The following is a 21,762-nucleotide window of genomic DNA, read 5'->3' as shown; positions in this document are numbered from 1 at the left end:
GCAGTAAAGTACATGTGAGGCAGAAGCTGCCTTTTCCTAAAGTTGCACTGTGGCTTATGTGATGTTAGAGCAACAAGAAGCAGCAGAATGTAAAGGCTGCCCATCAAGGTCTCTACAGCAAGGAGTAACAAGGAAGAGCTTGTAAGCTCTTAAATGAACAGGAGAAAAACAACCCCTTTAACCACTCATCATGTTAAACTAGAAAAAGCTTGGGCATACGTTACATTTGTTTGTCAAACAGTGGTGTTGCTAAATACAGTGTAAATTGTGATCAAAAAGCCATAGTAAGTCCATAGAGACACATCTCAGTTCTCAAGTGTTGTTGGAGAAAGCACAACACCTTTCTTGCTCTATTTCCTCAGTACTGCATATGCTCCTTTCATATACCTCCCACATCAGTACTGACGATCTCTTCACACCAAGTGCTGTGGATGGATGGAGCATTCTCCATCTCTACCTTACCACACTACGAAGCTCCTGAACATGCTGGCATAGATCTGCTAGTTGGTGCACAGACTTCCTCTAAATATCAAGTATCTGCCATTTCATGCTCTCCTGTAAGGTGAAAGAAAGATAAATTTCAACCACTTCTTCCTATTAAAAAATGGCAAGTGATGCACAGGCACATTACAGAAACATTAATACCAAAGCACATCCTATGCTGCCTTAATTCTTATGCTTCTCATTCCATCTCATGCTAAAGATTTGCTACCACTCAGAATCTAGCGTTGCATACAGCCACACACTATATAATTTTCGCTTTATTCTGTAAGACAATTCCTACAAAGATACAGAGAACTGTTTTCCTAGGCTTCTCTTCTCTATTTTATTACCACATATGTCACACTGTTCAATTCTATGGCTAAATTACTCAAAACCCCATTAACACAAGTTTCTGAACTTACCAATTTTTGATCAAGCAAGTCCAATGGCAGCCAAGACTGCCACTGCATGTCACTCCTTAAAAAGAAGTCTTTATAATAGTTCTTCTCAACTGAAAGCAGCTGTCCACAGTAACAGGGGAGTAAAACATCATATTAAATGTGATTTATTCATCATTTCTATCTATCCAGAAAATGATTGATGCTTTAAAGACACATCTATTACCCCTTTACGGAAGGATTCGTTATAGAGAATGTTCTACGAGCTACAAAAAACTCTTAAGCTGTTTAAATTAAAAAACATAGTTCACATTTATTTTTTCCCCAGATTGAAATTCAACTCTCCACAAGGCCTAGAAAACCTGACAAATGTTTTAAGAAGATTAAACCAAACAAGATGCAAGCTTAAATTTTCACTGCACAGCTTCAGTAGTTTGTCGTGAGCAAGCAGAAAACAAAACCTTTGTTGTTCAGACCTATTTAAGAGTCTTGCTCTGTAAATGAAAAAACAGAAATGTGGTTTAATTTTGGTCACAGATTAACAGGATCTCAGCAGCAGTTCTGAAGTTAGGTAAAACATGATAATTTCAAAATTAAGGACAAGTATAAGCAAACAGTCTAAAATCTGAAGTAAACTGAAAACTGACAGCAGCACTGTCATTCTCTTATGTAAAATTTTCTTTGTTTCAGTTTTATTTTAGAAAGAACACAAAGAGAATACAGAGAATACCATGATGCTGAGCTCCTATCTGTAGTGGTATAGCACTGCTACAAACATATCACTGTAGACAGTATCAGTAATGCCACCGTGATTAACTTTATTCCACTCTCAACCATCTCCTCCTCCTTAACAATGCAGCGTTTAGTTGTCTGGTTCAAATATGCATATAAACATCCAAAAGAGTTGCCATAATAGTTTTTATTAAAAAAACTAATTTACATGTTTTCCCCCCAGTACAGCTATGTTTTTTAAAAAGTACTGCATGTATCAAACATTTAAGGTTTATCCCATCACTTTTGATTCTCTTTGAAGAGCTGTCAGCCATCTCTAAATTTAATGAACTTCACTGCAGCCTCAATAAAAAGCTTTCAGCTTTCTAAAGATACAAAAAGAGGCTCGGTATTCTGCAGCATGAAGACAACATGCCTTTAGCAAGTAAACCTTGTGTTTACACCATTCTTTTGGGAACGATGCAAACTCCAAATCCCAATTCATACCTGCATGGAATTAATTCAAGATACACTAAAGTTATTCAGTCAGCATTTAGGAAAATCTGTCAACATTCATGATTTTTAACAGCTCTTTAAAGAGGTAATGGTGCAGATTAAGTACAAGCTTTTTGCCTCAGTGTAATACACATCTGAAATTAAAATAAAACATGGAAGACCAGTATCTTTACATTTCATTCTTCAGAAAAAGAAGAATCTTAAGGAAAGCATTTAGTAGTCCACTTGTGCTTAAAATACATAATGCATGAGAAAGCCAAAAAGAAAAAAAAAATACACATTTTTGTACACTGTGATCAAAAAGATAACATTATAAATTTTATGAAATTGCACTGCGTTTAAAACACTCTCTAGAATCTGCTCCACTTCTATGTATGGCTACTGAGACTGTCTGATGCAGTTCCTCTTTCGTTTTAATTGCCAACCTGTGGAGGCCCTTCAGGGATGAGTGATGTGAAGAAGGTTGTGATAAAGGACCAAGCAGAAGCCATGAAACCAGGCTGCTGCTCTATATTGGCGTCTTCACCAGCATCTTCTCCACTGTCTTCATCAATCCCGTCATCCATAAGTCGTTCCTTTAAAAAACAGAAATTAAAGCAATTCAGCTACTTCCTTTCAGAGCTCCAACAAAAGCTAACAGCAATATTGTACTGCATTAAGTAAGTGAAGGTATGCAACCGAAGTAGAGGCAAACAGTCAGACTGAAAAAATAGAATCATAGAATGGCCTGGGTTAAAAAGGACCTCAAATATAGTTTAGTTCCAACCCCCTGCTATGTGCAGGATCGCCAACCACCAGACCAGGCTGCCCAGAGCCACATCCAGCCTGGCCTTGAATGCCCCCAGGGACGGGGCATCCACAACCTTCTTGGGCGACCTGCTCCAGCGTGAATAGGTTAAGTAGATTTAAGCACCTCCCACAGTGTTTCCATCTTACATATTCTCAATTCAAAATCGTTTTTTCTACTATCAACAGGTCGTTGCATATACCTTGTAAGACTTCAGGTATTATATTGTAAAGTACGTATGCTTCTACTCACCATCTCTTCAAGATCAGGATTATTTGCATTTTGCCCATCACGGTTCCCTTCTACATTATTGGCTGCTTGTTGCTGGCCACCCTCTTGCCTAAACGGGAACCATCCAGCCTGGTGTCTATGTAAGAAAATGGAGCAGCTAAGAATCTCTTTTAAAAGGAAAGATAATTTTCCCTTTGCCATTGCATTAATTTGTACAAGTGCTTTCAAATGAACAAGCTATATGCACTTTTCCAGAAGTCTTACTTCAAGACAGAATGGCTATTCCTTGATTTCTGAGTTAAGAAAAGTCTTGCTAGGTTCCCAGCCACCTGAGCCAGAAGTAGTTTCTTTCAATAAGGGAACTGACAACAACAGTACTGATACATCTTAACAAACGGGGCAGAGTGTAGGTCTGAATGATACATTATTAAAGCCATAGTTTCAAGCCCTTATTTCTGCCTGACAATTTGCTCCATAAATGTCACACACTTTTGATGTACAAATGAGCTTAGCTCTGCAGTTCTCTCTTTAAATACAAGCAGTAAAGTTTTTAAATTTACACAAGAACGCTCCTGAGTTATTACATGAATTTCCCTCCCCAACACCTGCTTTCTTAATTTCCATCCCCAAATTCTACGTTTCTTCAATACCACTATGTCAATTTCACTGATATTTAAAAGCACTGTGTTTCAAGTGTTAAGTTGTATCCAAGTTACTGTAAAAACATTTCATGAATGCATTCCCCCCCCTTCAAATTGGCTCTTCTCCTCATTTGAAATTTAAATTTGAACAGACACCTTAGAATGAAGGAACAGTAACTAAACGGTTGTATCTGAAGCATTACTCACAGTTTAAAGACTGTACACTAGCACTATATTCCCTACATCTGATCTGTGGTTATACTTCAGTGTTATACTCACAAGTAAACCAGTAGCATGGCTCCCATTACCATGACAAACCGACTGAAGGAAGAATAGAAGTATACAATGCTCAGAAGAATAGCTGCTCTAGAGAATGTGTACATCCAGTCCAGCCAATCCCGGTTGAAGTCCTCCTCATTCACCACAGGGCCTCCCTGGGCGTTCATCTGAACGTTTGGGTTCACAGGCCTGTTCTCCTGGATGGCTACATTTGGCACTGCTGCAGGCTCATTCGCAGGAGCACGTTGGGAATTTACAGCCTGAGCGACTGCAGACCTCACTGGTTCAGTGCTGGATGTCACTTGGGCTGAAACAGCAGCTTGGCTGAAGATTCAAATACAAAACTTCTGTCAAAAAGCATGAAACGGTGTCTAAGCCTACTCTTGTCTTCTTCCCCGCACTGCTGAACACATTATTTCAGATATAATACAGGTCAAAACACTTTTTCCCTTAAATCTTTACTTATTAATACAATAATTTAATTCCAATCCAAAGCTGGATTTTGTAATCCTTTTTGGATAAAGTTTGTCCATGTAAGAACAGCACATCCAGACAAAGCAAGCATAAACATTTTGATGCTGCAAATAGTATTTAAGATCTTCATTTCATTCCTGTAACACAGCACCATCTAATATAATGTAAACTTACTATTGCATGTAGTACTGACGTGCATACATTTGTTGCCACCATATCATCTGTAAGGGACTGAATGCAGGATACACAGGAAATCCAGCAGGAATAGCCTGGCCTGGAAACTGGTTACCTATATTGCTGTGGAAGGATTAAAAGAGAAATATTCAGTTCTGTATTCCCACATTTATATAATGCCCCAGTACTAAAAACCAGTTAAAGTAACACATTTCATTTGTCCTTCTGAAGCAATGCACTTAAATAACATTGAAACATGGTGAGATCATCCAGACTATTCCAGAAGAGCTCCTCACTTTCATACAATAAATTAGTGAGCTATTTCCATATAAAGAAAACTGGCATTTCTGAACTTAAGATTTCTGTCACTAGCCTCACCTCTGGGACAAAAAGTACAAGCTGTCAATTCATTAAATTTTTTGTCTGTAACTGCAGAAATTCATCCATTTAATTCCTTTTAAATTCTGATGCCTTAGAGTCATTATGGGATACGTAAGACCTACAAGCTTCTGTAGCTTTCTTTTAGAAATAACATCATTATGATTGCTGACAAAGGACTGAACATAAGTAAAGAGATCAAAACTCATCTTTCAGACACAGAGTCTAGACCACAACTGGCAGAACACTGAAGATGCATTATTTTTCCCACTTCATACTTCACAGCATAAGGGATTCTCCTCCCTACAGGTTTTTAACTCTTGATTCACATGCAAGAAATAAAAACGTTCATATAAGAACTTCATAAGTTTATCTGACTGCTTTTAAACCTTCTGGCTGCTCCTACCTCCTTGATCACACAGGGTGTTTTGGCAAGATTTCTAACACTTTCCCCCAAAGGTTTTGATGCACTGAACTGTAGTAAACACGGACATCTTTCAGGATAGCATGAGAGTATAAGGCATGAAGTTGATTCAGACTGCAGGCAGCAAGCTGAGGGCTGTTAGAGTTAGGGTAGCGTGGTTAGGTTGTGGTTGGACTTGATGATCTTGAAGGTCTTTTCCAACCTGAGCAACTCTGTGATTCTATGATTCTAATAGTTCCACAAACTACACCTGTTCTCTAAGTTAGGCACTCCCCACAAAGGGATCAGCAAGAGACTTCCTTAGTATATCAGGCACACACAGAAAAGAAGGTGGGAGGAAGGCATCCAAACCTTTTTCCATCTTATACGTGAGAAAGTATTTCACTGTCATTCAGGATGAGAGCCTGCCAAGCAACTCTGCTAAAACTCAGCTTGTTGTTTTTGGATTTAGTCATTACTTATTTTGATAAAAGACTTTGTCATCTCACATGACTGACAAGAAATGCATTTGTTCAACACCCTTGGCCAAAGACACTTACTAGTAATTTCATATGAGACTAGGATATCAGCTTCAAGTGCTATTGTAACATCCTCCACAGCATACTTGATACTTTAAGACAACACAGCAAGCAAATGCTACCGATGAAGCAAAGCTGGTATTTGTGTTCTGGAACATTCTGTTTGCTGTCTGTATGTCATTCTGTCACAAACATTAGCATGTACACAATGCAAAAACATTCCTTTAGGTGGGCTGCCCACACTTGACAAACAATCCCACCACCTTCATGTTTCTCATCTGTTCACTGCTTTCAAGTAGTCTCCAATCTGAAATACGAGCCATTTCAGGACTGAACCCATCTGTTCTGCCTGTTGTACCCACACACTACAGTGGGGCCCTGAATTAAGACCATAGGAGCAGACAAGACTGCTCTTGCTCTCCACAGAGAAAGACTGACTTGGTAGACAAGCAGAATACTTGTCCAGACCCATCTCAAATCTAGATTCTTAGACAATGCAATTTAGAAAAACTTCGAAGCAAGAGAAAATGTTGAAATATTACAGAGACCAAAATAGAAAAATCTGACTTAGTTGTTTACTCAAACAGGATTTGATTTGTACACTGCTGTTTTATGCCAGGAACTGAAAAAAAAAAACCACCAAAAATCAACACTTCATTGCCAAGTATTTCTGCTATTTATTTGTACTAATTACTCTACTAATTAAAATGTTGCAAAATGCTCAAGTGAATGGACCCTCATGAATGCAGACCTTTGCTCATCAGTAGAGTCTATAGTTCATCATGCAGCTAGAATAAAGCTGTGTTTGGTCTTGAAACAACAAGAAAAATTCACAAAGCAACATAAGTTTCAGCTACAAATCTCCACTGCTGGTAACAAGTCGGTGTCTATATAAGAATTACATTAATGCCAGATCTCCTTGGCCCACATGATGTTTAAGAGAATATCTAAAACTGCACAAGATATTTCGTATTCCTGGAACAGAGGCAGCAGATGCACCTGTTTTTGCTTCAGCACACTAATTGAGAAGACTACTAACAGAACTAAAAAAGGTGTTTCAAGTAGACAACAGAGTACAACAGATGCTGATACAGACCAGCTATCACAGTAGAGCAAAGCCAGTTCCTAGCAGCCCAAAGGAAAAAAAAAAAGTTCTCAGTTTTTCATATTGTTCAGTCTTACAAGAAGACTTAGGATTATTTAAAATGCATTTATTATGGCATCTCTGTTCAGATCAGGACTGTACTCTTGAAGCAAATCTCCCAGTTATTTCCTCATGTTATTCTTTTAACTGCATCAAAGAATGTTCTTGGATCACCACCTGGATTTCTTTTGAGTTTCACTGAATTGAAAGATGTGCTTCAGAAGCACTGCTAATGCATTCAGCAAGAAATCATAGAATCGCAGAATGGCCTGGGTTGAAAAGGACCACAATGATCATTTATTTTCACCCCCCTGCTATGTGCAGGGCTGCCAACCACCAGACCAGGCTGCCCAGAGCCACATCCAGCCTGGTATGCACACATGCTAAGCTGATCACAGTAGATGTAATCCAAATAAGACAGAAAGTCCTGAAATATGTGAGTGTTGATGCCAAGTCCTCAGTATCTCTTTCAGTCTACAAATCCCCTCCTCTCAATCCACATTAACTGCTAATACAGATACACTCTTAACTTAAAATCATTTTGTGAACACTAATGACTTCTAAACCGACTCTTCCTAAGTGTATCTTAATTGTTTCACCTGGCATAATGAACAGTTCTGCTTTTTTGAAGTCTGCAGGCTATTCGGTTCACCATGCATGACAGAAAAAAAATACCACGTTCAGGGTATGTTTATGTGAAAAGTTAATTTTAAAAGAAAAATAGGCATCTTACAGATGAGTAACATAATATTCAAGAATTGCTCCTGGAATTAATTTACAGCACACTGAGCCGTAGTCCTGTCAGTCAACCTACTGTCATCTAGTTTTGTCATAAAGGCAAGTTTAACCACTTCCACAGGGTGGTTCTGATGTGGTCAGAATAACACGAATGCTCCACTGAATGCAAAAAGCAATCTCTTCTCAGGAGAGGTCACATTTCAGATGAATAATAAAAATGGACTTGAAAGAACTCGGGATGAAAACAGAACAGTTGAGGTTAACTCTAACGGAACAGTAACTAATTGAAGCAAATCTAAATACATTTTTAACAGTTCTTAACATCTGTTTTCCGCAGTGAGGGAAATAAGCATTATCATTGGCAGATTCACAGGTTGTTTTTGTGGGCCTCCCCCCGATATTCACTAAAAATACCTGCAAACTATATACAGTACTATTGGAGAACACCTTGTAAAAAAAAATAATAATTCTTGAAAGCATTCCCTGATGAGCTAACATAAAAGAATACACATTACCCTCCTGCCTTCCCGTTGGAAGAAAACTAAACCAGCATTAATAATTAGAAGCTGTAAAGACCATGCAGGATAAGCTTTCCTAAAGCTATTTTGTAAATGCAAAAAAGAAAAAGGGTTTTGAAAGTTAACAGATCAGTAAGTGTACAGATGGGTTGTGTTTTTCACAAAGGAAAATAAGATATTGTAGGTTCAGAAACACGTACTCAAAACACCTCATTTCTAAAATTGAATCCAGTGTGAACAAGTGAAGAGTTCAATTTTGTATGTGCCAAAAAATCAAGAAACATGATATTCTGGTAAAAATTTAGTCTTGTTGATTCCAATAAAGGACAAGAAAGAGCAGCCAGACAATAATTTGATCAGCTACAGCCATTAACTACAACCACTAGATAAACATTTGCTCCCAGAACATCAAGAACAGAAAGCACTCCTGGCTTAAAAATGTCAATGCTCATATGAAAAAAATGCTTCTAAACGTGACTTATGCTTTGAGACAAAACAGCCGAGTCATTTTGAAGACTGCTAAAGAAGCATAATTGTAAGGGAACATTTAGAAGTACTCTAAAGAGCGTAAAGCAATCCTTAGCTCTTTCAGTCTCACTTACCCCTGCATTAAATAAGGGAACTGGTGGCTCGGTATGGGATCACTCTGTGCTTGTGGGAGATTACGATGTCTCAGTCCATCTGCACCAGTGTTCAAAGGTGGAGATGAAGCTTCTTGGTTTGTGGGTGAGGCAGCAGTTGATCCAGAATGGTCCAAACTCTTCATAATAAATAAAACTGAGGTTAGGGATATTTTTACCACAATAACAAAAGTTACAACCGTGTCCTAAAAAAATTATTTGCTTTAATGTTTTGGTTTATAACTGTTCTATTGTGTATATAAGCAACAAGCAAGACTACTGGGGTTGTATCTGTTCTGGCAAGGTTTTAGGTAAAAACAGAAAAACAAAATTGCACTCAGGTGCACAAAAAGTAAAGTTTTCAGAAGCACATAACATTTGACAGCTCCAAGGGAAATCCATAAATCACTGGAAAACAAGGTTTTGAAAAGCTGAAACAAAGAAAAGCTTAATTAAAAAAAATATTTAGCAGCAGCGAATTCTAGAGGCTACTGCTAACACATTGTTAACAGATGTAATTATGAACTCAGGCTGTGGCTTTACATTCAGAGACAAGAGGTGCCTGCTGTAGAACAAAATACTCTTCTCTGTCCTTGTCTTCAGTTTCCCATTCTACTCTTCTAATCATCATATTCAACCTGACAGTCAGCAATCCAAATTTCTGTGCCAGCTGCTGGGGTAGGGGAAGGGAATAACAAGAAAGTGCCTAATAACTCTGCAGGCTCCCGTGATCACACCTACATAGGGTCTCAGGCCTTCAACACATTCCAGGACAAATAATCCTGGAAGCAGAACAACAGGTGGGAATCCTATATCATTTGTCATCACAAGACTGTAATTTGGTTACCAAGATGCATTATTTTAGTTTTATTATATCCCCAAATCCTATTGCTAAGCATTATTGTGATGTTTACTCGTAAAAAAATCCCTCTACAAATCTGACAACTCAGTAACTGAAGAGCTGAAACTATTTAAGACATCTTCATCATACTTGCTCTACAAAGGAAAACAAGAAAAAATTACCACTAGATAGTAGAGAAAACAAAAAAAAAACAAACGGAAGAACAAAGACAATTCAAGCCTTGGAATTTGGTTGCTTCCTTCCAAGTATCATAAATTTAACAATGCACACACTGACTGCGTTAAGTACTTGTTAATACAGTTATTAACAGCACTTGTAACTAATGTAAGCAGCAATAAAACAAAAGACTCCTTTGTACTTATATGCTGTTCACAAGTACAACCGTGTTTGGAAAGGCGTTGCACTGACTATCCATTCTTCTACCACTGATCTGTCAATTTTTATGTCACGTAGCAGTCAGAAATACCAGCAATCAGAGAATCAAGACAGAAAGCTTATTACTGAAAGAGTATTTCACGTGTTGATCATCAGCACACCACAGATGAAGAGGAACAGTTCTGTATACTCCCCCTTCTGACTAACCTTTGTGGGTCACTTCATACCACCAGCTCTGGAGAAGCCAAGAAGCTTACAGTGCCAACCAGCACATCAGCAGCAGAAATGTTACTTTCCTTTCTGTTAAAACTGAGTACAACTAAAGAACAGCAGCACTTCCAGTGTAGGAGATGGGGAGGGTGAAGAACAGAATTCAAAATGTACCAAAAAAAAAAAAAACCTATGAACAACTTACTAATACAACATCACAAATGCTTTCTATTCCTCATCTCCTTACAGCCTACCAACACTACTGAGTGCTTTGAAACTGCCTAAGTACAAGCCAGTTCTTGTCAGGCAGAATGAACACAGGCCAAGTTCCACCATTCTCAAAAGGAAGGCACTAATTTGACTGGTCTCTCTTCAACAGAAGGGATTCACAAAACTAATCAGAACCACAAGGATAAGGGAAGATGGAAGGAAAGGAAGGCATACTGTTTCATAAAGTGGGGAAGAAATAATAGGTTAGAGGAAGCAGTGCATCTGAAAAACACGACATGTTACAGTTTGTTTAATTAAACAAAGTGGCACCTTTGAATAATCAAGTATAATTCTACACATCCATAAGCTATACTCTGCTTTCACCACACGCTTTTACAGTAAAGTTTTAGAAATGAGAAGATAGCTTGCTGGAAAGCTTCCTCGGTGTAGAAGAAATTCATATCCTCATATTAAAAAGAACTCACTGAGCTGCTGCTGGAGGTTGAAGCTCCGTGACCACCTCTACTGGTGCTTGGTTTTGGAGAACTTGGGGGTGTCCGGGAAGTACACACCAGATGAACCATATGATATTCATCTTGCTAAAAATCAAAGAGATGGAAAAGCTAAAGCAACAATATTTGCAAAATTTACATGCAAAAACTGTTTAAAAATCCACTTTCAAAATGTCCTTTTTTAATCAATAAAGATACATTACACAAAATAGAGATCACAAAACAAAAACCAAGCCTAGAACAAGAGATACTTATTGTTTCAGAACTAAACTTTTCTTCATAGCTGACCACAATCACATGCTAAGCATTCGCTTACCCACAGTTTCCCCTAATGCTGCAGTCTAGCAGAACCAACGAAACAACACACAAGAGAAATGTAAGGAAGCACAGGCTAGGCTTTGACTTTTATTTTGGGGGGGAAAAAATAAAAATTAAAAAAAAAAAAAAAAAATCACACTCTTTACAGTGCTCAGTTTCCCAAATGCTAAGCATGTCTTCATTTGTGTTAAGATTCAATGAAGAGAGTTATTCAGTAACAGGAAAAACAAAGAATGGAGCTAGAATTCCACGAGCAGGACAAGATAAGAAAAATATACTAACCATTGCAGTTTAAGCTTAACTCAAGCCTACCCTGCAGATACCACCCAGCTAAGATACTCCACATCTGAAAATGCTATGCAAAGCACCAAACCAGATTTGAGTATTCCTAAATACTTGTAAGTGAGGAAGTGAACCAACAGGAGCACTCATAGCCACGTCAGCAGTGAGAGTAATCAGCTTACACCAGTTCTTTGTGAATATGCTCCCCTACAAAACACAGATGTCATAGCAAACTTCAATATGAATCTGTTCTACTATACCAAATGAAAACATTTGGCCACAGCAACAAAAATAGCTATGCATACTTAAGTTGCACACCACAGCTTCACTGTAATCAAATTTTATATGCAAATATACTAGAAAAAAAAGCTATCCCCTACTGAAATCAGTGCAGTGCAGTCAGACTACAGCATATAATGCAATGACACTCAGAAATACTGTTTCTTTTAAAGTATAAAAAAATGTAAAAAGCATTTACTCATTTTTCAGCTTTGACCTTTAGGAATAAAAAAACCTGCATAACTGCTTTTTATGTACCACTGTGCATTCTGGCTAGCATAGCCTCTCTCCATGCACGCTCTCTGCAACTCCTCTGCATAAATCAGTTTCTAGTCACAAGCACAGCCTCACTGTTACACTCTCACTTCCCACTTGTTGGTGACAGCAAGCAATAACGAGACAGCACTGAACACAAGCCATCAGCATTCTACCAAGTCAAGGGCCTTAACCTAACTACTGTTTACCTTCTTTCTACAAAAGAACTGAAGTGACTCAGAGAGGTAAAGGAAGGCAGAAAGTGTTTATTAAAACATGTTATTCACATATAGCACGCTGAAAATCGCTATGCTTGAAGCCATCCAGCCTCCAGGTATTGCTTATCAGCAAAAGGACATCGTTCAGTATCAAAAAAGCAAGGATCACAGAGCTAATCTGGAAGACTTAGTAAATCCTCTCAGAATAGCAGGAACTTATAGTTAAATGAATAGGAAGAATACAGACTGAAACTGAAATCAAGAGTAATCATATCTTTCTTTCAGAAGCTCAAGCATAAAGTTTTCCCCCTCAGCCCCCCCTTTAAAGCCTTTGTACTTACAGCTGATGGATATTTTTCTAAATTCAGTAAGTATCCATAACTGAACCTAAGGGCTATACCAATTAAAACGCTCTTAAAAATATCCCTCAAATACTGAAGGAAGACAGTTTCTCTATCAGATTAACAAGGCTTGACACAGTTTGCATCTACTGTGAGAGTTTGCTGCAGGCAGATCAAGTGAATTTAAGGGGCTTAGACTTGATTTTGCCCATCACAACCTTTGCTTTGAGCAAAATTAGATAAATATTTTTACAAACCTTTAAAGATTCCAGTTGGCTATAATTCAGTTCAGTTCTGTAGTAAACTTACACACAGTAAATATAAGCACATTTTTAGTAAGCAGGTAAATCCAACTTTGTAAGATTTCCTACAGAATCAAGATGGTGAAGGAACAGCAGCAGCTACTTAAGCAATGCTCAGGATGCCACTTGATCACTTTCTCCATATTTGACATGCAAGTTCAGTTACTCACGTCTACTAAAAAATTATTCTCCTTTGGAAAAGACTCTGCACAAAATGGTAAAGTGTAATTCAACTCTGCAGTTTTTACACTGAGTTTAACATCAATACTTTACTAAAAAGTATCACTACCAACACTCGTGAACTGTATTACTGACCTTACATATTTAATGCTTGCAAGATGCAACAACTGTTAGTGACTTAAAACATTTCCTAAATACTGCTATTGATGCACCCAGGTCTGCTTGCTGGAAGTTTTAAAGCATAGTTAACAGTGCACTAGACTAACTGTTAGCATCAACATCAAAACACAAAAAGCTCTTGATACTCTGCCCTCTTTAGGGTATTTCTTTTTCTATACATTAGGAACTTTACTAACATAATGAAGTCTCTATTAGTCAACAGTATCCACTTCAGCTATGCAAATCCAAACTGAGAAGCAAGCATGTGTATTTCAAGATGTCATTGATCAGATGTCACGAGTATTCAGGATTTGGATTTAATCTACACGTTGCCTAGGGAACACAAAGTCAGATAAGCCAGCAAAATAAAGAAATTTCTTGGTTCTTGCATTTTGTTTTAAACACCAGGAATAGCTAGTACCTGAAGAATAAAGCCAGGACTACAGATAGCTTTCCCAGCAAAACCATCAATGAATTTAGAAGTCTTTACTTGCATGTAAAACATTACCCTTAGCTTGCTCACAAGTCCCTTTTGGTTTTTGTGTTTTAAGCATAAGTTGTTGGATTTAAGTAAGTACAGGAAATGAAATTAAGTCCAAAACTTCGAGTTCTGTTAAATAATCCTGCTTGAGTCAAAGCAGGAAATGTCCAAGAAGTCATTCCCCATTACACAACACTTGTTTGGGACTTAGGCAGGCTAACTCTCATCAATCAGAAACATCCCCCATTCCACAAGCGTTACAATCATACAAACAAGGGATACTTGAAAACACATTTTCCAAAATTATATCAACATTATTCAGTTGGTCACATGTTGTACCTTATTATTAAAATTTGAAGTTAAACAATGCAAACTACATTCCTATTTCCTAAAATGTGTTTTTGCTCAGCAATCATACGGTGTTGATATAAAGCTTACTTTTCTGAGAACATCTTTCAGCTGCAGGTGATCAGGAAGCAGTCTGCCAGAATACACCAGTCTCTGATCCTTTGTGGACTAGGAGATGGGACAAAGAAAGGAATTTAGCTTTTTCCAGCTGTACAGACATACAGCTGGTGATAACATTTGCAGATGAGAAAAAAACCCTTAGCATTCCAACCACCAAAGGACAGTCTTTAAAACATTTCAGAGGTCTTCCAAGTCCAGCTGGCTATTTGCTTCTGAAAAGAAGTTCTGCTGTTATGCACTCACCAAGAGTGCCCTAACATGTAACAACACTTAACTGGTAAATGCTGCTCAAGACAACCATTGAGTACATTTCAAAATTCCCTTCATTTCAAGAAGATTCACTCTTTATCCTGCTTCCATTCCCACACGCTTGCTGGGAAAGCAGACAGAGAAGTGGCTGGAGCAAGGGGAAAAAAAAATAAAAATCAGTAGAACAATGGAATGGTCATTAAAATATACAGGAGATGGACAGGTTTCAATTTTTTTTCTGTAAGGAATTTCTGTTATTAGTCTGTGCATTACCAACTCCATCTCCCACCACCCGTCAGCCCTCCAAAGAAAACATAAAACAGAAAGAAGAAACACAGAGGAAGGCAGCAAAGAACATTTAGCAGCAAAAGGACTTTCCTTTTTACAAGGAGCCTTCAAACTTGAATAAGTTTCTTTGCCTGTTCTTAGTACTTCCACACTTTAGAACTGTTTAATAATAAAGATCTATTTAAAAATACATTGTGCTCGAATTATAAGACAGAAACATTTAAATACTCTCAGCTGAGATCAGGATGATTGTATTGTGGTACCCTGTTGATACAGTTGTTCAGTAAAGCATATAACTTAAGCTGCTGTAACTTCGTGAATGAACAGTTCCTTTCCTGAGAAAAGCTTCTAAATGTTCACCCGTATAGAAACAAGAGTTTTGTTTTTTAAAAGAGAACCCAACTGTTACCAACTTCAGTTCAGCTACCTGCTTGTACTGTAAGTTAATCCTAAGCTTTTATCACTGGAAAGAACGCTAACCTAACCAAATGCTAGATGAAGAAATCTCGCCTAAGAGCACTGGAACTGACAGGCATTATCAGCATGAAATATTTGAAGAATCTTCCCACCACCCCAGCAGCCAGCCTTACACCACTTGTCTCTCTCCTCCTGCCCTCCCCCAGCCTCCCCAGCTGCTTTCTCTGCAGGCACAGTAACACTACTGCCCAAACAGCTGAAAAGCACACAAACAAGGTAAACCTCTCACAGAAGCCCTGGCAATCTCTTTCCTTTCTCTTTTTGTGACACCCAGAGACCAGGAGAAAACAGAAGAGTTACAGAACTTCACTCTTCCCCCAAATATTCCAGTCATGAGATTTAGGAATACTTTAAGCCAAGAATTTTAAGTATGCATTACATCTGAGTAGTTCCTGCTTTAAAAACTAAATTAGTCATCCCAAGTCATACTAGTTGTACATGATTGAGTTCATGGGTTTAAATCATGAGTGGCTAACCTTCCATACGTAGCTCAGAACTGTTTCTGTCACTTATGCTGAAGAAGCATTTTCTATGTTCTTTTTCATCCTACATTTCTAATTAGGGACACAGAGAACCACTTTTCTAAGCCTGACAACACAGAGCTATTAAGTTCCAGCTCCACTGGCTGAAAAGTGCCACGAACTGAAAGTTATCACTGCACTATTTCTACTGACTTATTCTTTTAAAACAGCAACAAGAAGCCAGTCTCTCAAATCCATCTAAATTCTTTTGCACCACACCGTTTCACTGACTGCTTGTTTCAGTCAGGAACAGGTTCCAAGCAGGCCAAAAGTTGACTTGCATTTTGTATCTGGGGAAGGCCTTCTCAGAACATCTACACTTTGCAGCACAGCATTAAGACTGCAGAAAGCTGTGACTTTGAGTAAGAAACCTGTCGCTTCCAAATCACGAGCAGAAGCAGGAAGAAGTCTCAGACACCACTGCTAGGTCCTGAGACAGGCTCAGTTCAAACCAAGCAAAAACAAACAAGCAGCAGCCCTAAGCCAAGAATTTTGTACCACCATCCAAGAGCAGCTCAGGAGCACAGCATGTGGCCCGTAACACCATATCCTCTATGCTCTAATCCAGATCCCTTCCTTCAGTATCATAGATACAGGCTTCCCCATATAACAAAGTACCTTCACAAGCACGATACAAGTGCTTTAATAAATAAATCCTTTATAGATAAGAAACAGATGGATTAAAATGACCCCTCCGATCTGACTACTATAGTAGTAATGCATTTCAGCTCCCCAAATGAAAAAAAAAAAAGCTAAAAAAATAAATGCTTATAGCTTAATTTAACAAAAATTGAATGCTGTTGAACATATTAGGCCAGGGACATTAATGCAGGAAGAAGTCCTGAACTCCATGCTCCTCCCTTACATAGCTTAGATATCTAACTGTGCACTACAGGAATCATCCCTTGTAATTCTCAGGGTTAAACCCATCCTAGAATCCTGAAACCTGAGAGTTTTTTGTTTGTTTGTTTTAAATACCTGGAGATGGAAGAAATCGTTGCGTTTTCATCTTTATTAATTCATATACATGCCAAAGCAAACTGACCAGGCATTCAACTCATCCTCTGCCAGAGAGGATTCATCAGCCCAGCTCCTGCCTGAAAGAACAACACACTTGCTGCTGGACCAAACATTGAACTGCAATGGAAAAGGACTTAAAAATACTAACTGCTACCCCAGTCTGAGAAGCAAATTCAAAACACGAGATAAAACAATTCAAGGACTTAAAAGCTAAAGCTCAATCTTAGGATGGAAAAGACAGTTTTCTGATCATAATCCAAAAGCTATGAATTTTAAATTAGCAATTTATCAGCTTTTCTTACGTTTTTCAAGCAAGACTCCTACAGTGCTTGATTCAAGTTAAATATGCCAAGAAAGTTTCCAAAACCATTAAAGTGAAGATAATGAAGTAAGGTCATTCAGGAACACGCAGTCTCTGACCTTTCCCCAGCTACAGTTACAAGACATCTGGTTTTCAGGTCATTCAACCTCTCTGCCACTCTTCCATAGGAAATAAAAACCCAAAGAACCACATATGGTTAGAACTGTGGGAAAAATACATGCTAGGTGACAGGTACTACAGGAAATGAGAAACAGGAGTCTCAAATTATGTTTATGGGCAAAACTGATAACAGTGATTAGGACTCAAAATGCAAGATCCAACAGGTTTGAGATGCACAGATGACTTTCCAAGTACCCCTTTCTTCAATAAACATTTATTTTAGGGAAGTTATAACCTCCTATGAGGAAAGGTTGAGGAAACTGGGATTGTTTAGCTTGGAAAAGAGAAGGCTCTGGGGAGACCTCATTGTGGCCTTCCAGTACTTGAAGAGAGCATATAAACAGGAGGGGGAACGGCTGTTTGTGAGGGTGGATACTGATAGGACAAGGGGGAATGGTTTTAAACTGAGACAGGAGGTTTAGGTTAGATATAAGGAGGAAGTTTTCCACACAGAGGGTGGTGACGCACTGGAACAGGTTGCCCAAGGAGGTTGTGGATCCCCATCCCTGGAGGCAGCATTCAAGGCCAGGCTGGATGTGGCTATGGGCAGCCTGGGCTGATGGTTGGCGACCTGAAGGGAGGTTGCAGTGAGCTGAGGGTCGGCCTCTTCTCTCATATAACTGGTGATAGGACTAGAGGGAATGTCTTCAAGCTGTGCCAGGGGAGATTCAGGCTGGATGTTAGGAAATAGTACTTCTCTGAAAGAGTGGTCAGGCACTGGAATGGGCTGCCCAGGGAGGTGGTGGAGTCACCGACCCTGGAGGTGTTCAAGGAACGGCTGGATTTTGTGTTGAGGGACATGGTTTAGTGAGAGCTATTGGTGACAGGTGGATGGTTGGACTGAATGATCTTGAAGGTTTTTTCCAACCTTGGTGATTCTGTGATTCTGTAAAGTACAAATTCCAGCTTTAACAATTAACTCGATTTATATCTGCCTACATACTCATGTAAGTAACCCACACGAATGTATCTAGTAGCCACAAACAACACTGCCTCATAGCCCAGCCTCTCACTTGCCTACTTCAACAATCATTCATTTTCTGAAGATATGCCCTCAAAAACAGTTACTCTAAGTGCTGTTACCAAATTCACCATTAGTTTACCAATTAGAAAAGAAACTAAATTTAGATACATAGGAGAACAAGGTACAAGTCACACATGGAAACTTGCAGGATTGTACTGCAGCGAGAGCAGCTGATTTTGCATCCTTTGCTTTTAGAACATTGCAATACTTGCATACAGCAGCTGCCTTCTGCTGTACCCTCGCACTTTTAAAATAGCGTGGAGAAGTTATTTCCAGGACATACCACATCCATGGAATGTAGGCATTTTACTGACAAGTTTTTGACGCTGCTCTGTTCAAAGAATAAAATAAAAAAAAAAAATAGAGCATCTTAAATGCACAAGTGTGTAAATAAATGTTGAAGTTATAAAAATATCAAAACTAGACAAAAGATAAGCTTTCCAATTTGACCACACAGAGAAGAGCCTTTTCTTACATTCCCATGTTATTAATTTGAAAGGCTCTGTGAAGTAACAATATTGTGTTTAATTACAAACAAGTTAGTAAGTACCTTAAAGCCAAATTAAATTGAAATATTGAGATAATTTTCACTAAAGAAACTGCCATTATCTAACCCAGAACAGTTCTGGGGATTCTAAACTGCTCATTTTAATACTGAGCAATAAACTCTGAACTGCATTTTAGTAAGGTAAGACGCACTGAGGAATCAATTTTTAACAGGAGACAGACACTTCAGACAACTGAAATGTAGCATCATAATACTGGTTAATGCAACTCAACATAAAAACCTCTTGTTCATTAGGGATTCCTCCTAGAAGATCATTTCAGCAAGCCTGTAGAGTGAATCAGAAAATGAGTGTTTGAATACAAATGCCCCACAAGAGGACATTCTAGCAAGGAAGAGGCAGCAATCAACTGAAGCAGTGCCTTTGTCTTTTTTGCAGTAGGTAGCCTCTCAGAAGGGAGCTGATAAAAACAATAACTAAGTCCACAAGTTCTCAAATACAGCACATCAGTGATGCAACTTCTGACTGCTTTTCTCCTGTTTTCTCCTTCAGAAGAAACCCCTTTTGGGCACAACGCTACTATTTTAGGCATGTTTTCCTCTCCCCACTCCCACAAAAATGATTATTTTATTGACTTAGGTGAACACTGATCATTTACAATACAAAGGCAACCTCTGTCAGGCATTTTACACAGCAAAGTCCCGGCCCTACATGTCATTGTAATGCAGAGACAAAGTCAGTCACTGTCTTTGTCCAGTTTTCTGGAACAGGTTTTCAAAAGAATCAAATACACTGTTCTACACGACTGCCATTCTAAGCAGGTGTTATCTTTCCATTACCAGGATGCTTTTTTGTAACCTCTTTCATTAGCCAAATTCAGAACTTAACTTGAGAAAGAACTGTATTTCCCATATTGAACAGAAATCTGTATATTTTCACATTAACGGCTGCAAAATACAGCCAATGCTGTCACACAAGTCTGCAAGGAGAGAGTGAAGGAACTGGGGCTGTTTAGTCTGGGAAAGAGGAGGCTGAGGGGAGACCTTATTGCTCTCTTCAAATATCTGAAAGGTGATTGCAGCAGAGCGAGGTTGGTCTCTTCTCACTGGTGACAGGATGAGGGGAAATGGCTTCAAGTTGTGCCAGTGGAGGTTTAGGATACATATCAGGAAAGACTTCTTTACAGAAAGGGTTGTTAAGCACTGGAATAGGCTCCCCAGGGAGGTGGTTGAGTCACCATACCTGGATGTGCTTAAAAACCATTTGGATGTAGTGCTTGGGGACATGATTTAGCAGAGGGTTGTTAAGAGTTAGGGTAGGATGGTTAGGCTGCGGTTAGACTTGATGATCTTTAAGGTCTTTTCCAACCTGAGCAATTCTATGATTCAATGAAAAAAGCTGACGGCAGTTTCCAGCCCCACCTCGAAAAATGGCACCCCCAGAAGAAAAGAGGAAAGAATTCTCAAGAGGCTGTTCAATCCCACGTTTCAGATGACACTACAAATACTCACCTACCTGTCCCACCCCTGAGTATCCTGGCTATGCCAGAAGTACTGCGATCACTGCAGACAGAACACTCACATTTACAGAGATTAGCCCTAGATTTGATTAATAGATACAAACGCTGCTCTAGGGAAGTTGAGTGGAGCAAGACTAGCGGCCTTCAGCAGTACAGTGAACTGCCAAATCCTTAAAGCACCCACAAGAGCAGCTGTTTATGCTCGGAATCCCCTGTTAGCAGGGAGCCAATCCAGCTGTGGAAGCGGGACTCTTCCTAGTTTATTTCACCCAGCGCAGGCCCTGAGCTGTGCACGGCCACCTCCCCAGCTCAGAAGCCACAGAGCCCAACCACCTCGACAGCGAGACGAACGAGACGGGCCACCCGACAGCTCACCGGTTTGCTGGGGTAAACGTCGGAGAGGTGCGACTTCAGCCTGCCCACGGTCCAGTCCAGAAAGCAGCTGACGGTCTGGTCGGTGTACTTCTGGTTGGGCGCCTTGATGATGAGGGTCACCGGATGGCCCACCACGCCCTGCTCCATGCCGCCGGGCCTGCCCCTCTCCCCTCCTGCCCGGCACACGGAGCCGCTCGGAGCCGCGGGCGCTGGGGATGGGCTCAGCGAGCGGGGCGGAACTTCCGCAGGCAGCGGGGGGCGCCCATCACCGCGCCGGGCGGGAAGGGCGGCGCGGCGCCAACAGACACGCGCCCACCCTCAGAAAGCCGCCCTCCCGCACCCACAGGAGAGCCCGAGTTCAGCCGCGCAGCCTCGACCTGCGGCCCGCTGCTATTTGTGTAAAATGGATGCCGGAAGCGCGGCCTCCCTCCTCATCCGCCTCCTCCTCCTCCTCCTCCTCCTCCTCTTCCTCCCCCGTCGCTTCCGCGCCGGACGCTGAGGGGCGCCCGCAGGCCGCGCGGGAGGCTGGCACTGCGCATGCGCGCTGCGACGCGCCGCCGGGCAGCGGGAACGGGAAGGTGGGGGGGGAGGTGTGACGTGACGTGGCGGCTGTGGGGGCGGGAGGATCTGTGTGGGCAGAGCTGCCGTGCCGGGGTGATTGCCTCAGCGTCGTGTTGCGGGGGTGTCTTCGTGTAATTCTTTCTACAGTCACGGGCACTGTCGCTATCTAGATCGGAGCAATAAATGGCTTCTTAAAACACTTTAAAATACCCACGGTGGCAGAAAACAGCGCTTTCCTTGTACTTCTTTCAGTCT

At 40.0% G+C, this 21,762-nt stretch overlaps 1 protein-coding gene across 3 annotated transcripts; it reads right to left on the bottom strand.

Moving 5' to 3' along the window:
- Positions 1–1,168: 1,168 nt before the first annotated feature.
- Positions 1,169–21,411, bottom strand: HERPUD2 (HERPUD family member 2). 3 transcript variants are annotated; one of them, XM_010713036.3, is made up of 8 exons: positions 20,947–21,410; positions 14,457–14,534; positions 11,177–11,290; positions 9,017–9,174; positions 4,695–4,817; positions 4,047–4,370; positions 3,148–3,262; positions 1,169–2,683 (listed from the first exon to the last, which is right to left on the bottom strand). In XM_010713036.3, the coding sequence occupies exons 1-8, from the start codon at positions 21,091–21,093 to the stop codon at positions 2,522–2,524; spliced, it is 1,221 nt and encodes a 406-aa protein (XP_010711338.1). In that variant the 5' UTR covers positions 21,094–21,410; the 3' UTR covers positions 1,169–2,521. The 3 variants fall into 3 exon arrangements, with proteins under 3 accessions (XP_010711338.1, XP_010711339.1, XP_085082727.1); XM_010713037.3 differs by lacking the exon at positions 14,457–14,534; XM_085226601.1 differs by lacking the exons at positions 11,177–11,290; positions 14,457–14,534 and having other exon boundaries at positions 20,947–21,411.
- Positions 21,412–21,762: the final 351 nt, after the last annotated feature.

This window comes from Meleagris gallopavo, chromosome 6 (assembly GCF_905368555.1).
Source record: "Meleagris gallopavo chromosome 6, MGAL_WU_HG_1.1, whole genome shotgun sequence".
NCBI classification, from domain to species: Eukaryota; Metazoa; Chordata; class Aves; order Galliformes; family Phasianidae; genus Meleagris; species Meleagris gallopavo.
Note: the sequence above shows the minus strand (reverse complement) of the source record. Positions and strands in the feature narration are given on the sequence as shown.